Raw genomic sequence first — 17,530 nt, 5'->3', positions numbered from 1 at the left:
CATGATCTACTGGTTATGCATTTGGTAGTCAAATATAGATTAATTTCCAATATCTGTAATTATATTAGAATTATTAAGGTTTTAGCTATTGATTCTCAACCAGATCAATAAATTATTTCAGACTGGGCATCAATAGGGCGTTGCAGGGTCGGCCTGGCCAAGCGTAGTCGTGGTGTCCTCCGCCGCTGCTCCACCATTGTAGGCTGCGTCTGGCCCACGTGCTTGGCCTCTTGGAGCAGCGCCTGGTCCAACTACTGCAGGGCCTCCAGCGGCCCACTACACCATCTAGGCTGTGCACTCCCTCCCGCCACCGGTCTGCTCACCGGCCCTCCGGGTGGGTTTCCGTGGGTCCTCGGTCCGCAGTGGGTGAGCCGGCCGTTCCAGGCGGATTCTGGTCCAAGGATGATGTTGTCTTTTCCAATTCCCAAACTAAAGAAAGATTGAATGTCTAATTTGGTGCCTTATTGATGTCCCCAATTGACCCAAAGCATTTAAATACCACGTATATTTTGCTAAATATTCAGGGTCAACATATTAGTAACTGTGGCAACTTATTTATGAGCAATAATGTTCCATGATATGTTAAGTTATTCATGTTTGATAATGGATAAGTGTTGCCCAGAATACTGGGAGAACTCCTTCACAGATTATTGACAATTGAGGTGCGGTCAAATATTTCACACAGGTAAGGCCAACCGTAATGTCACCTATCCATGTGTAGGAAAGAACTGCAGATGCTGGTTTAAATCGAAGGTAGACACAAAATGCTGGAGGAACTCAGCGGAATGGACAGCATCTCTGGAGAGAAGGAATGGGTGACGTTCCGGGTCAAGACCCTTCTTCAGACCTATCCATCTCGCCTGTCTCACCTACCCACCACGTTCTCCAGAGATGTTTGCTGGCCTGCTAGGTTACTTCAGTGTTTTGTGACTTTTTTTGATTTAATGTCAGTTGTTATGGTAGAGAAAAAAAAACACTTTATGTTCGAATTGGGCAATGCATTATGGGTTGTGCCCTAAACCATATTGTTTGATACAATCTTGAGTTCATTTCCAGCTCTTGTTAACTAGCTCAGCTGGGAGGCAATGTGTAGAGAATCTGAAACTGGCCTTGATGGCTTGTAAATGGAAGGTGGGGACACCAGGATTCCTACTTGTGACCTCTGGCCAATCATTGTTACTTCAACATATCTGCTGTGAACTAATTGTGTCTATAATGTAATTCGGCTATGAGTTTCTGCTGTTTTCCCACTGTGATTCAATGACATAGGTGCTGCCATCTAGGCTTGTATAGGGGCAAGAAACTTCACAGTATAATTTTAAAAGGACACCCAAAGGAAAATCAAGTAACCTGCAGATGGTTAAAATCCAAAATAACACAGAAAATGCTGGAAGTTTTCAGCAGGCCACAGACCAACAGTGTAAAGAGAAACAGAGTTACAATTTCAGGTTAAATCCTTCATAATTTTTTATCTCTCCAGTTATTTTTGTTTGAGCTTGTGTATATGTCTAGTGAAGACAAAATTTGTCACCGCTATAGTTTTCCCGTGGTCTCTCTTGTGATTCAATAGCACTTCAATGAAGCATTTTGACCTGAAACATAACTTTGTTTCTCTTTCCACAGCTGCTGCCTAACCCTCTGTGTGTCTCTAGGCACTTTTTTTTTTTTTTAATTAGTCACAAAATGCTGGAGTAACTCAGCAGGACAGGCAGCATTTCAGGAGAGAAGGAATGGGTGACTTCTTCAGACTCCAAATCTGAAGAAGGGTTTTGACCCGAAACGCCATCCATTCTTTCTCTCAAGAGATACTGTCTGACCCGCTGAGTTACTCCAGCATTCTGTGTCTATCTTCAGTTCAAACCAGCATCTGCAGTTCCTTCCTACACATTCTGTTTTTATTACTTCTGTATTCAGTCTAGTAACTCTCTCTATCTGGAATTTAATAAATTAAGTAGCCTCATCGCACTTGGTCTTGGCACTTTAACCTGAGAGCCTTATTTTTATTTCTCGACTTAGTAACAGATTTTTGTCTATTTTCTGGTCTCTGATGATTGAATGTTGTTCTTGTTCTAGGCGTGCTTCCGATGCAAGTTGAACATGAAGAAGGGAGACCCAGCAGTGTTTGCAGAGCGTGCTGGCTACGACAAGCTGTGGCACCCTGCTTGCTTTGTCTGCTGCATCTGTAGCGAGCTGCTCGTGGATATGATCTACTTTTGGAAGAAGGGCAAACTGTACTGTGGCCGTCACTATTGTGACACCGAGAAACCACGGTGTGCTGGCTGTGATGAGGTATGTGGTTTGGAGTTTTGAAATTTGAAATTTGTAAGGAAGATGAGTAATTAATAATCTGGTTAACCCTAGAGCTCACTTACTGGGGCAGCATGATGGGGAAAATGGCCAACATAGGATGTTAGAATGGTAATAAATAGATGTGTCATTGTATTTAGCTTTCACGGCACAGCTTAATTAAAACAGCTAAAATTAATACACTCTGATGAAAAGCAGGTTTACTCATCTATTGAGGGGGGGGATAGTTGTTTGCGGTTCTGTCTATGTTCTTATCTGTCGCAACCTTGAGATTACAACTGCTCTTTGTCACTATGTTCAGCAGGCAAGTCTGCCAGAAGTTAATGGATGCCCTTTTTTAATAAGTAGACCCCATCAATTCTCCCTACAGGGATATTGACATAAATGGATCTATTTGTTCGATATATGGGAGAGATTTTCAAAACAGGAAGTGTAAGGCTAAAGTCAACTCTGGGGTAAGACAAAGATGAAAGGTTCCAGACAGTGATCATTTATTTCAACTCTACAAGTAACCATTGGGTCATGAGAATATAAAATGCTGCAACTACTTTGAATCTTGGAAACACTTTGGGTTTGCTCAGTGTGTTTCCTCAGTGTGCTTCAATAAACCAACTACGATAGGCTCACCACTGATCTACAAGCTGTTTTATTTTGTGTTTGTGCCTAGATGCATGATACGGGTATAGCACAAAAACAGCACAATATTCCCTCCTACAAGGTAGAAGGAAATGTGCAATTTCAACATATCCTTGTAATATTCTCTGTCATGGAAATCCAGGTATACATTTAGGCTTTTTCTTTAATGAGAAATAACAATACATCCTGCAGCTATTCTTCCATATAAAACTCTGGTTTCTGAATTCCACTTTTTAATTTTCTCCAACTCCCAGCAGTCAGTGATGTCTAGTGAAACCATTGATATAATGTAATATATATATATTGAAAGTTGAAATAACTGCCCCCTTTTACCTAAAATCTTGCTCTTACATTCAACTTGAGATTAATTGAGGGTGCAACATTTCTCTGGAGCTTGAAACTTGTCCTTTCCTTTCTATTACAAAATCAATGGCCAGAAGGTACACTTTGCTGGGGGCTTTTACTGAAACTGGCCTATAGTTCGCCTGTAATTGAACAACTGTGATGGCCTTCATGAGTAGTATTCCACAGTTAAATTGATTGTACACAGGCACAGCTGCCAAAATACTACTAAAATCCTTTGAAGCATAAAACTGGAATGTGAAGAAAATTTTAAAATAAATGCCTTCCAGCATGAATAGATAGAGCAGTCACCTCCTTAAGCCACAGATCACTGGCTAGGTGTGAGGCTGCAGACCCACTGTGTATGTTGAATGAACTTCAGCAAACAATAGTTCATGGTAAGTAACTTCTTCAAGTGTCCTTGCAAAGGAATAATGCATTTGAAGTGAGATTTTGCAAACAGGAAGGCCATGCACAATCACATGAGGAAAAGTGCCCTGCAGGAGCTAAATATAAAAGAACGAGCTCATTCAGAAGTGTCAACAGTCAAGAAGCTGAAATTCTAACGGTGTGTTCCTATTTTCCATAAAGTGAAAAGGACGCAGACTGCATACTTCCACTTTCTTGGGGAAGATGTTTTGCAGCCTTTCTGTGCTCTTTAATAGGAAAGGATTTCACATGAGAATGACAGCATATTTTTCTATTTGGAAAGCGATTGTTTAACTTGGCAACAAAGCATTTGCAAGGGCCTGCTTCATCACGTATATAAAATTTCTTACACAGGTACTTGTGATATGCAGTACACTTACTGTAAGGCCTCTGGGGAAAGCTGTTAGATAGCAGGTTCTGGCTTAGTCCCTTGAAAATCTGGCTATTCACATAGCGTGCAAGAACCTGCTGACTGCAAGACCTGACCTTCCTAAACTCTTCTCAGTGGAAAATTACTCATGGTGAAAATCCACAGGGAAGCCATTGTTAGAAACTGTTTAGATCAATTGTTCTTTTTAAAAAAAAAATTCAAACAGCAGGAGCAAGTTAAGAATACACATGTTAACTTTATTGCTGAGGTAATCTTGAAATAAAAACTAATATCCGATGAACAATTGCAATATATTCTAACTAATCCAACTTCCTGCAATTATGGTATATTATACACTATTCGTTCTTAGAGTGAAGTTAACCGTGTACCAAGGAAGCAAATTTTAATTAAAATCTATTTTCATTTTTAATGGCCACCCAATTATTTTTTTTTAACTGGGAGCTCAAAATAATTATAGTTCATGAACACAATAGGAAATGTAGACATATGTAACGCTCTTGTTTTGTGGAAAACAAAGTCTTTTTTCAATGGACTTTTGAGCGGAACTCCTTAACAATAAAAGCATTTATGGAATGAAAAACAATGGATTTCAATGTTTTGTGTTTTACTGACAATGGAAAAGACTAATTTAAACAGATGGGCAAAAAGGTAACCAGCCGTTCTATTATATAGCCCGATTTATTTACTCAGATCAGCAGAGCAATATGAAAAACATATTACATGTGTGTAAAAAAACAAGACAAAGTGCTAGAGCAACTCAGCAGGTCGGGCAGCATCTCTTGAACTTACCTGTGTACCCCATGCCATCACTCTAATGAGTATCAAGCCAGACGCGATGTTGAGCTCTTCTTCTGTCGCTCCTGCCTTTGGGCCTTTGTCTGTTCGTCTCCCAGTCAGACCAGCAGTGCAGCGTCTCGCTATTGAGGGAGTGCAGCGTAGGTTTACAAGGTTAATTCCAGGAATGGCGGGACTGTCCTATGCTGAGAGAATGGAGCAGCTGGGCTTGTACACTCTGGAGTTCAGAAGGATGAGAGGGCATCTTATTGAAACATATAAGATTGTTAAGGGTTTGGACACGCTAGAGCCTGGAAACATGTTCCCGATGTTGGGGGAGTCCAGAACCAGGGGCCACAGTTTAAGAATAAGGTGTAAGCCATTTAGAACGGAGATGAGGAAACACTTTTTCTCATAGATAGTTTGTAAGTCTGTGGAATTCTCTGCCTCAGGAGGCCAGTTCTCTGGATACTTTCAAGAGTGAGCTAGATAGGGCTCTTAAAGATAGCGGAGTCATGGGATATGGGGAGTCAAGTCAAGTCACTTTATTTCTATAGCACATTTAAAAAACACCTCTCGTTGGCCAAAGTGCTTTACATTGGTGGATGTACTAACGTTAAACAACATTGGTTCATAGATTACGTACATACATAAATACATATGTATAGCCCTCACTCCGAGGACGTCAAGAAAGGTTTGAGAGTAAAGATGAGTTTTAAGTCTCGACTTAAAGTAGTCGATGGAGGGGGCAGTTCTGATGGGAAGAGAGAATGCAGGAACTGATTGAGGATGATCAGCCATGATCACATTGAATGGCGGTGCTGGCTCGAAGGACCAAATGGCCTCCTCCTGCACCTATTGTCTATTGACCCCTTCTCCCATCACCAACATTCCTCCTCCTCCTCCTCCTCACGGACTCTCTCTGTCGGCCTCCTACGTTCTCTGGATCTTTCTTTTCCCAACAACTGGCATGACTGTCTTGACTTCAGTACTCCTCTTACGCACACCAATGATGCCCTCTGTGAACCCACAGCCCTCCACTCACTCAACAACAATGCCAACAGCGCAGTCTAGGGAGCTGCCATTGTAGTCTAGCAGGCTGGCATCTACCATGCTGAGGCCAGGCACCAGCTCCTGAAGCCTCTCAGACCTACCCCTTGACCATGACCCCACAGGTGAACACCAGGCCATCCTCACCCAGACTGTTACCAATCACCTCATTTCAGATGATCTTCTGTCCACAGCCTCCAACCCAAAATCCACAAACAGAACTATCCTGGCAGACCCATTGTTTCTGCTTGTTCATGTCCCACAAAATTAATTTCCACATACCTTGACTCTATCCTATTGACAACTGTATTGGTGCTACCTCTGCACCCATGCAGAACTCACTGGCTTCATCAACTTCATGACTAATTTCCATCCTGCACTCAAATTCACTTGGATCATCTCCGACATTTCCCTACCATTTCTAGATCTCACCGTCTCCATCACAGGAAACAAACTATTGACCGACATCTACTACAAACCTACTGACTCCCATAGCTATCTTGATGACACTTCTTCCCACCCTGCTTCCTGTAAAGACTATCCCCTACTCCCAATTCCTCCGTCTACACTGCATCTGCACCCAGGATGAGGTGTTCCATACCAGAGATGTCCTCATTCTTTAGGAAACGGGGGTTCTCCTCTTCCATTATAGATGAGGCTCTCACTAGTGTCTCCTCGATATCCTGCAGCTCCGCTCTTGCTCCTCCTCCCCCCATTCATAACAAGGACCGTGTCCCTCTTGTCCTCACCTTCCACCCCATCAGCCATCGCATACAGCATATAATCCTCCAACACTTTCGCCACCTCCAATGGGATCCCACTACTGGCCACATCTTCCCATCTCCAACCCTTTCTGCTTTGTGCAGAGACCGTTCCCTCTGTTAGTCCCTGGACAACTCACCCTTTCCAACCCAAACCACCCCCTCCCTGCAACCGCAAGAGATGCAACACCTGTCCCTTTACCTCCCCCCTCGATCCATCCAAGGACCCCAACAGTCGTTCCAGGTGAGGCAGAGGTTCACTTGCACCTCCTCCAACCTCATCTACTGTATCCGCTGTTCCAGGTGTCAACTTCTCTACATCGGCGAGACCAAGTGCAGGCTCGGCAATCGTTTCGCACAACACCTCTGCTCAGTCTGACTTAACCGACCTGATATCTTGGTGGCTCAGTCAGCACTTCAACTCCCCCTCCCATTCCCAATCTGACCTTTCTGTCCTGGGCCTCCTCCATTGTCAGAGTGAGGCCCAGCGCAAATTGGAGGAACAGCACCTCATATTTCGCTTGGGTAGTTTACACCCCAGTGGTATGAACATTGACTTCTCTAACTTCAGGATAGCCCTTGCTTTCCCTCTCCATCCCCGCCCCCTTCCCAGTTCTCCCACTAGTCTTACCGTCTCCGACTACATTCTATCTCTGTCCCGGCTCCTCCCCTGACATCAGTCTGAAGAAGGGTCTCAACCCGAAACGTCACCCATTCCTTCTCTCCAGAGATGCTGCCTGTCCCGCTCAGTTACTCCAGCATTTTTTATCTACCTCCAAATGTATTGTTCCCCAGTCCCACACTGCTTGCTTCAACCAAAATCTTCAATCAAGACTGCACTGGCATTGCTGCCCACTCCTGCCTCTCTGAGCTCATCTCCAATTACTTTGAGCCCATCCTATGGCCCCCTTGTCCAGTATCTACCGACCTACATATGAAACACCTCGCATGTCCTTCAACTCTTCAATAACTTTCAATTTCTAGGCTCTCAATGCCCATCTTTACCATGGACTTTTTGCATCTCCATCCCCCGCCAGAAAGGTTTTAAGGTCCTCCAGTTCGTCCTTGAACAAAAACCGAATCAATTTTTCTGTACTAACACTCTCCTCCACCTGGCCAAACATGTCCTTGCGCTCAACAACTTCTCTTTTGACTCGTCTCACTTTATTAAAGTGAAAGGTGTAGCGTTGGGCACTCACATGGGCCCCAAGTATGCCTGCCTTTTTGTTTGTTGTTGAACAGACCTTGTTCTAAACCTACACTGACACCATCACCTAACTCTTTCCCCACTACAGTTTTGACTGCATCAGGGCTGCCTCCTGCACCCATGCAGAACTCGTGCATTGCATTAACTTTACCACCAACTTCCACCCTGCCTTCAAATTCACTTGGACCAACTCTGATACCTCTCTCCCCTTTCTTGATCTCACTATCTCCATCAGGGGACAGACTATCAACTGCCCTTTACTACAAACCTACTAACTCCCACAGTTATGTGGTCTCCACCTCTGCCCAGTCTGCAATGATGTTATCCGCTACTCTCAATTTCTTTGTGTAGGAAGGAACTGCAGATGCTGGTGTAAATCGAAGATAGACAGTCTGAAGAAGGGTGTCGACCCAAAACGTCAGCCATTCCTTCTCTCTAGAGATGCTGCCTGTCCTGCTGAGTTACTCCACCATTTAGTGTTTACTCTCAATGTCTCTGTCCATGCCGAATCTGCTCCTAAGATGAGGCTTTCCATTCTAGGACATCCGAGATGTCCTCGTTCTTAAGTAAATGTGATTATTCCCCCCTGCAGGTATCTCTTATGATCTTAAGTTCCTTCCTCTGGCTTCACAACCTGCACTTCTTCTATTCTCATCTCATACTTTTTGTCATTCAACCTCTGGCCTTTGTCCAACCACCTGTCTATTAAAAACGTGTGTTATTTCTATCTACCAGTAACTTGCCAGACTTTGTCCTTTCCAGCTTGTTCCAACCCAAAACCTATCCATGTTCTCCAGAGATGCTACACGACCAGCTGAGTTACTCCAGCAGTTTCTCTTTTTGAAAACTTCCTTGTTTATCCATATTAACTATTTTTCCAAAGGTTGACACAAAAAGCTGGAGTAACTCAGCAGGACAAGCAGCATCTCTGGAGAGAAGGAGATGCTGCCTGTCCCACTGCATTATTCCAGCTTTTTTGTGTCTGTCTATGGTTTAAACCCAAATCTGCAGTTCCTACTATTTTTCCAAACTCCCACACTAAAGATATTTCATCCCTACCGAATGGCATGTTTGCTTTCCCATTCTCCTTGTAGTCTGCAAAGCAATAAAAGCTGCAGGTTCATAGCTCGTTATTTTCTGCAACACCTTAAGTTTACAGGTAAAACCCACGCATCCTGCCTCTTGTGTACCCCAGATGCTTATTCCATTTTTCTTCTGGCTTTTAGTTTGAGCTTTGCCCTGTAGATGGCACTGTGGTACATTTTTTTGTTGGTATGCCCATTAGTCTGATGTCCTGTCCAAGTCATTGAAGCATGTTCTCAGCTTACTGACTTTACCATGTGCAATCCACTCAATCTTGCCACATCACTGACTAGAAATTAAAAGCTGAGAGATGTCTGGAATTCCACAAAGAATCTTTCATGCAATATATGTTTGAAAGTGAAGATAACGTCTCTGTTTATCAGGCACCCCCACCCCCCTTCACTTTATACTCCTAAATTTCTTGTAAATGATTACAACTGATCAAAGTTCAACTGGAAGACCAATGTTTGTTTCTTAACTTGTCTTCTACATAATTATGCTTGGCAAAAGTGCAGGTTCCTTCAACAAAATAATTGTTGTCATCTTTACTTTGCTTGTGCTTTTAATACTCATAACCCTGCCATACTCCTTTTCCAGAACTTGGCAATAGACAATAGATGCAGGAGTAGGCCATTCGGCCCTTCGAGCCAGCACCGCCATTCAATGTGATCATGGCTGATCATCCCCAATCAGTACCCCGTTCCTGCCTTCTCCCCATATCCCCTGACTCCGCTATTTTTAAGTCATATCTAGCTCTCTCTTGAAAGCATTCCAGAGAACCGGCAGAGAATTCCACTTGCTTCTAATCTTATTAGTAGAGTTGATATTCAGTTTAGCAATGACAATTTCAGAACCAACCTCTTGAACGAATGTACCCTGTTGGTTATTTGTGAATCGGTATGCAATGTCCCGTGTGGACACAATAAGAAGCACTAACAGTATTTAAGAAGGAACTGCAGATGCTGGAGAATCGAAAGTACACAAAAAAGCTGGAGAAACTCAGCGGGTGCAGCAGCATCTATGGAGAGAAGGAAATAGGCAACGTTTCTGAAGAAGGGTTTCGGCCCGAAATGTTACCTATTTCCTTCGCTCCATAGATGCTGCTGCACCCGCTGAGTTTCTCCAGCTTTTTTGTGTACCTAAGAGGCACTAACATCCTGTGATCGAGTCTACACCCTTCTTACTGTGATTCCCACAGTTTATTGGGGTTGCCCTTTGTAAAGAGTAGTTTTGTTTCTTCGATCCTCTCCCCTTTTCCGAAATATTCCCAGTTATTTTGTCTTTAAGACATCTTGTTTGGTTGGTATAGGGTTATTAAGATACAGTGAAAATATTAGTTTACAATCTATCCAGTCCAATCATACAATCATACAATCCATGAGTACAATCAATGACAGTAATGCATTTTGTTGTCTCTGTACGACAGTACAATGGATAGTGCAAAGAAAAGGATATCAGAGTGCAGAATAAATGTTATTGCATTAAGGGCCTGTCCCACTTATACGATTTATTTCAGCGACTTGCCAGCACCCGTCATAGTCGCAGCAGGTCACCGAAAATGTTCAACATGTTGAAAATCCAGCGACGGCCAGATAAAGGTAGAACTCTTTGGGCGACTACTCACGACCAAACGGACGTCACCACGACCATACAGGCGACATGTCGCGCGCGGGGTGACGCCTGTATGGTCGTGAGTAGTCGCCCAAAGAGTCGTACCTTTTTCTGGTCGCCGCTGGATTTTCAACATTTTGCACATTTTCGGCGAATTGCTGCAACCATGACAGGTGCCGGCAAGTCGCCGAAAAAAATGGTGTAAGTGAGACGGGCCCTTTCTCCACAGAGCAAATTCCAAGATCTACGATGAAATAGATTGACAGATCGAGACCAATGCGAGGATCGTTCAGTTGTCTGATAACAGCAGGGAAGAAGCTGTTCCTAAATCTGCTGCTATGAGCTTTCAAACTTTTGGATCTTCATGATTGGTAGGGGGAGAAGATGACATAAACAGAGTGAAAGAAAATATCTTTAATTATGTTGGCTGCTTTCCTGAGACAGCATAAAGTGTAGATTGAGTCGATGGTGGGGAAGCCATTTTGTCTGATGGATTGGCCTACATTATAGATCAATTGTTCATTTGATCTTATCATTGTGCCGCCGGGTTGATCCTCCTCCAGGGTGGACCACGTCCTCCTCCTCCCCACAACTCCAATCCCTTAATAATCGCCGGCAGATGCTGGAGAATCGATTGAAAACTCGTGCGATACAGGGGAAATGGCACCAAACCCTTCTTCAGACTGAAGAAGGGTTTCGGCCCGAAACGTTGCCTATTTCCTTTGCTCCATAGATGCTGCTGCACCCGCTGAGTTTCTCCAGCTTTTTTGTGTAACCCTTAATAATCTTATATGTTTCAATAAGATCCCCTCTCATTCTTCTAAATTCCAGTGCATACAAATCCATTCGCTCCATTCTTTCAACATATGACAGTCCCGCCATCCCGGGAATTAATCTTGTGAACCTATGCTGCACTCCCTCAATAGCAAGAATGTTCTTCCTCAAATTTGCTGACCAAAACTGTACACAATACTCCAGGTGCGGTCTCACTAGGGCCCTATACAACTCTTATACAAATAGGGCCCTATACAAATACAGAAGGTATTTGCTGCTATACTCAACTCTTTTTATGAAGGGCAACATGCCATTCGCATTCTTCACTGCCTGCTGTACCTGCATGCTTACTTTCAGTGACTGATGAACAAGGACACCCAGATCACGTTGTAATTCCCCCTTTCCTAACTTTATACCATTCAGATAATAATCTGCCTTCCTGTTTTTGCCACCAAAGTGGATAACCTCACATTTATTTGCATAAAACTGCAACTGCCCACTCACCCAGCCTGTCCAAGTCACCCTGCATCCCCATAGCATCCTCCTCACAGTTCACACTGCCACCCAGCTTTGAGTCATCTGCAAATTTGCTAATGTTACTTTTAATCCCTTCATCTAAATCATTAATATATATTGTAAATAGCTGCAGTCCCAGCACCAAGCCTTGCGGTACCCCACTAGCCACTGCCTGCCATTCTGAAAGGGACCCGTTAATCCCTACTCTTCGTTTCCTGTCTGTCAACCAGTTTTCTATTCATTTCAGCACTCTACCCCCAATACCATGTGTCCTAATTTTGCCCACTAATCTCCTATGTTGGACCTTATCAAAGGCTTTCTGAAAGTCCAGGTACACTACATCCACTGGCTCTCCCTTGCCCATTTTCCTAGTTACATCCTCAAAAAATTCCAGAAGATTAGTGAAGCATGATTTCCCCTTCATAAATCCATGCTGACTCGGATCGATCCTGTTACTGCTATCCAAATGTGCTACTATTTCATCTTTTATAATTGACTCCAGCATCTTCCCCACCACCGATGTCAGGCGGTCTATAATTCCCTGTTTTCTCTCTCCCTCCTTTCTTATAAAGTGGGATAACATTAGCTGCCCTCCAATCCACAGGAACTGACCAGCCAAGTATGCAGTTGGAGAGGGGTGTTGACTTCTAGGTCCAGGCATATGGTGACGAGTTTGATTAGGATTGTAGTGTTGAAGACAGGGTTATCATAAATAGGAGTCGGGCGTAGGTGTCCTTGTTATCTAGATGTTCCAGCGATAAATGTTGGGCAAGAGATATGGCATCCACCATGAGCCTCCTGTGACAATAGACAACCTGCACAAAAGGCTGCAAAATAAACCATGCTTTGGATTATATGTAGGAAGGAACTGCAGATGCTGGTTTAAACTAAAGATAGACACAAAATGCTGGAGTTACTCAGCGGGTCAGACAGCATCTCTGGAGAAAAGGAATAACTGGCATATCGGATCGGGAAGAAGGGTCTCGACCCAAAACGTCACCTAATCCATTTCTCCAGAGATGCTGTCTGACCCGCTGAGTTACTCCAGCTTTTTGTGTCTCTCTATGTTTTGGATTATGTTCTTTATCCCTCAGGCACTAGAGGATGTGAATTAATCAAATTACTTTTGTGAGATTTTTCATTCTGGAATGTAATCACAATTCTATTTTCTATTACTATGACGTATTGTAATTAATTAATGTAGACCTGAATTTGCTGTTCTTATCATTGCCGTGTCTCTTTCTCACTCCCCAGATGATATTCAGCAATGAATATACCCAGGCTGAAGGCCAGAACTGGCACTTGAAGCACTTCTGCTGCTTTGAGTGTGACTGTGTCCTTGCAGGAGAGATTTATGTGATGGTGAACATCAAACCTGTCTGCAAACCTTGCTACGTGAAGTTTCATGCCGTGGTAATGTATCTATCTACAATAACTGAGCACAATGTTACTAAGCTAAATGGCCATATCGAAGATTGATCCTGCCCTTGTGAATTGAGTGATTTTTAGTTAACATTTCAGCTGCGATTGTTACTAAAATGCTGCAGCTAGACTATTTGGAAACAGCTAATTTTGGCTTTGGTGTCGAGTAAATCTCTTTTTGTTTGGGAACATTCAGTTTGTTTTATGAATCCAGTCTTAATTTTGAAGGTGAAAATTGCAACAGCAAAACACAATATATACCGTTGACTAATTAACTATTCTCAAACGATATGGACCGATCGTTGAATAAATTGATGCACTGAGTCATAGACTAATACTGCACAGCGGCTGATTCTGTTTCGACAAATGAGCCAGTTCTCTCAAACTATTCAGTTTGTTCCACTCAACAGTTCTTCTCAATATTTTATTTCCTTTTATGTATTTGTCCAATTTTTTTTTGAAAATCAGCATTGAATCTGCTCCTCGTGCCCCTGCACCCAGTGTATTCAACATGCTGACCTATTTATTCATTTTAAAAAATCCATCCTGTCCCCTCTTATTCTATGGTTAATTACATCAAATTCAGATGAACAATGTAATGCATGATTTTTTTTCAAATTCATTATTTAATAAGCATCATTAGATAATTTTGTGTGGGATTTAATTTTTTTCAGTTCATGGAAAATAAATATAGAAACATTTATGGCGTCATTTTAACACAAAACTGGTAAAGAGCTAAAATACATACCTGCCCTCCACATGTCTTTTCTGCTGACTTTGTAATTGAATGGATAGAGGTGAGTGTAACCTACAGCACAGAACGCCACGGGAGTTCCGTTTTCCCTGTGGCCATCGAACTGTACAACTCCTCCCTCTTCCCCTTCTGTCGTGGGGTAGACTGACAGTAGTAAAGAAAACAAACTCAATGCTAGCATTTATTTCAAGAGGGCTTGTATACAAAAAGAGGGATGTAATGTTGAGGCTCTATAAGGCGCTGGTAAGGCCGCATTTGGGATATTGTGAACAATTTTGGATACCATTTCTGAGGAAAGATGTGCTGGCTCTGGAGTGGGTCCAGAGGAGGTTTACAGGAACGAGTAGGTTAACATATGATGAGCGGTTGTCAGCGCAGGGCCTGTACTCGCTGGAGTTTAGAAGAACGAGGGAGGACCTCATTGAAACATACAGAATAGTGAAAGGCTTGGATAGAGTGGATGTGGAGAGGATGTTTCCACTAGCGGGAGAGTCTAGGACTAGAGGTCATAGCCTGAGAATTAAAAGACGTTCTTTTAGGAAGAATTCTAATGAGGAGGAATTCCTCCTAATGAGGAGAAATTTCTGTTATCAGAGGGTGGTGAATCTGTGGAATTCTTTGCCACAGAAGGTTGTGGAGGCCAAGTCAGAGGATATTTTTAATAGATTCTTGATTAGCACAGGTGTCAGAGTTTATGGGGAGAAGGCAGGAGAATGGGGTTAGGGGAGAGAGATAGATCAACCATGATTGAATGGCGGAGTTGACGTTGGGTCGAATGGCCTAATTCTACTCCTATTCCTTATAACCTCCCCCCTCCCCTCCCCAATCTTTGCACATCCCCAATCCTGGACTTTTCACTCACCAGTAATGAATTTCTCCACCCGCAGTTTTGAATCTCTGAGATGGGGCGAAGACGGGTTGAAGTAGAGATTTCCACAATAAGCAAAGCTTTGAAGCCATTAGTTGCCTCCATTTGATCAGACAAACATCTATTCATATTTATTATAGAAGGATCATTCCTAGCTCAGCAAGAGATATGCAATGTGACATGCTTTGAGAAGGCAACTACTCAGTTTGCTTGAGATCTTGCATGGGAAGGAGTTAGAGGCATTGTTCCTTCTGAACACAGGAGTGAGAAAAGTAAAGCAGTCAGATCTGGAGTGGGACATTGAATTTAGAAGGCATGCAGAGATTCATTTTTGCATTAGATATGGTGTCTGCAAAAAGGCCAAAGCATGACAGTTGATATGTGAAGGAAGTGAACCAGTGCTAAATAACAGTTTCATTGCTGATCCAAGCTTTGTAACAGGTACAGGGTTAACTTTGTAACAGGGATGGCATGCACGGTGGCGTAGCGGTAGAGTTGCTACCTTACAGCATTTGAGACCCGGGTTTGATCCTGACGACGGGTGCTGTCTGTACAGGGTTTGTACGTTCTCCCCGTGAGCGTGTGGGTTTTCTCTGAGATCTTCGGTTTCCTCCCACATTCCAAAGACGTACAGGTTTATAGGTTAATTGGCTTGGTGAAATTGTAAAAATTGTCCCTAGTGTGTGTAGGGTGGTGGATAGTATTAGGGTGCAGGACCTGATCAGTGCAACCAAAACAAGTTAAAACAAGATAAAAACACAACCAATACATCCAATATCTCATCTCTAAACTAATCTAAAGGTACCATCTGATCTGTGATTCTATATTTAAGAATGCCACTTTTTTCTGGCCACAGCTATGAAATCGCTTTCTGGTGAATCTGGCATTTTATTGCAATTGTGTTTTTCAAAAACAAAAGTAGCTAGTTTTGTAGTATTTGAGGTAGTCAGAAAATGGGTGCATTTGGAATGTGAGCTAATTGGCAACATGGTGTGGGGTTGCAAATGAGAACTAGATGCTCAAAATGTGCACGTTACTGCTTACCATATTTTGCATCTTTAATGAGGGAGGACCCACTGTACGAGCTAATTCAAGAGTTCTCCCGAGTTTCCCCTGATTCGAACTCGGGGAATTACGGTAATAGCCGCTTGTAGCTACTCGGGGCTCTCATGGACATTTTTCAACATGTTGAAATTTTTTCATGAGTCTTCACGAGCTTACCACGTTTCCCGAGTACCTACCGTTAGCATTACGAGCTGCTAAGAGATGTCCCGAGCTCCGACGTACCCGCTACGTACATTCTATGTGCTTACCACGAATTTGATTTTTTTATAAACTCGGGAGAGCTCTTGAATTACCTCGTACAGTGGGACAGGCCCTTCAGAAAGAAGCCAACAGAAGGGGTGCAACCACAATTTAATTCCTTGTATCAATGTCTGATTTTTAGGTGTGCCAGGGCTGTCATAATGTCATTGATCCAGAGGCTCAGCGTGTTACATATGGGAACTACAACTGGCACGCCACCTCCGAATGTTTCCTGTGCTCCTGCTGTGGTAAATGCCTGATCGGCGAGAAATTCATGCCAGTGGAAGGAATGTTGCTCTGTTCAGTGGAGTGCAAGAAGAAGTTGATGTCTTAAAAGAAGAGGCAAGATTAACGGCAGCTAAATTAAATGTTGGGTGCATGGTTAGTTTGTATACTATACATTCTACTACCGATGGATTGTGTATTGAGCAATTACTCTCTGATTGCAAATAATAATAATAATGTGTTAGTGAATAGAGCATGTTGCATGATTGTGACCAAGGAACTTGTTACTGTACGCGTATGTTAGTGAAGCTGCCTCTTACCGATAACGCATTTATACTTCATATAAAACATCTGCATGTTCTGAAGATCTGTTTGAAATCTCATTTATAAAAATGTAGATGTTTCTTTTTTTTGATACAGATTTCACTCAATGTAAACTTTTGTGTACTTTTGTTCAAATAAAATTTTGATGAATCTATTTTATGAATATCCTGAAATTCGGACATGAACCTCTCTATTGCACATAGACGTTCACCTTTAAAACATACCTGCTACCAACGGTCTTTTCTCCAAAGCTCACTGCTGTGAAATGAGCAGAAGAATCTACATTGAATATCACGTCGGGCACTAGCTGGCTGGCTGCGCTGATTTTTCAATAAGACTAGACTAAGTGGGACCCGTTGGGTCCCATGTTCACACGGGAGGGCTGGTCCCCCAATGCAATATTCCACCGCTCCACCAATTCCAATATTGGTGGTCAGTGGGGGGGCTTTCTGGAGTGCTGGTACGGGCTCTTGGGGTGGCAGCTCAGTCCTTCAAGCCTGGTATGGGTTCTTGGGGTGGCAGCTCAGTCCCTCAAGCCTGATCTGCTGGCAGCTCACTCACGGCTGGTGGGCTGGCTGTTGACTCATGACTATTCCTTGAAATTCCATTTCAAGTAGGGTGCAAGGCCACCAAATTCAAATCCATGTTCCTACCATTTCAAGCAGGGTGCAAGGCCACCGAATTCAAGTGCCGTTTCCAACCACTTCAAGCAGGGTGCAAGGCCACCAAACTCAAGTGCAGTTTCATTCCA

The 17,530-nt window shown here is 43.0% G+C and overlaps 1 protein-coding gene across 1 annotated transcript in view; it reads left to right on the top strand.

The window, feature by feature from the left end:
* Window positions 1-16,833, top strand: part of tes (testis derived transcript (3 LIM domains)) — a 64,950-nt gene extending 48,117 nt beyond the window's left edge. The window contains exons 5-7 of the mRNA XM_055650869.1: window positions 2,074-2,289; window positions 13,136-13,294; window positions 16,373-16,833. Of these exons, the coding sequence (XP_055506844.1) occupies window positions 2,074-2,289; window positions 13,136-13,294; window positions 16,373-16,564 (567 nt within the window). The 3' untranslated portion in view covers window positions 16,565-16,833. The remainder of the gene's footprint in view (window positions 1-2,073; window positions 2,290-13,135; window positions 13,295-16,372) is intronic.
* Window positions 16,834-17,530: the final 697 nt, after the last annotated feature.

The sequence above is a fragment of the Leucoraja erinacea genome, chromosome 19, assembly GCF_028641065.1.
Source record: "Leucoraja erinacea ecotype New England chromosome 19, Leri_hhj_1, whole genome shotgun sequence".
Lineage (NCBI taxonomy): Eukaryota > Metazoa > Chordata > Chondrichthyes > Rajiformes > Rajidae > Leucoraja > Leucoraja erinaceus.
Note: the sequence above shows the minus strand (reverse complement) of the source record. Positions and strands in the feature narration are given on the sequence as shown.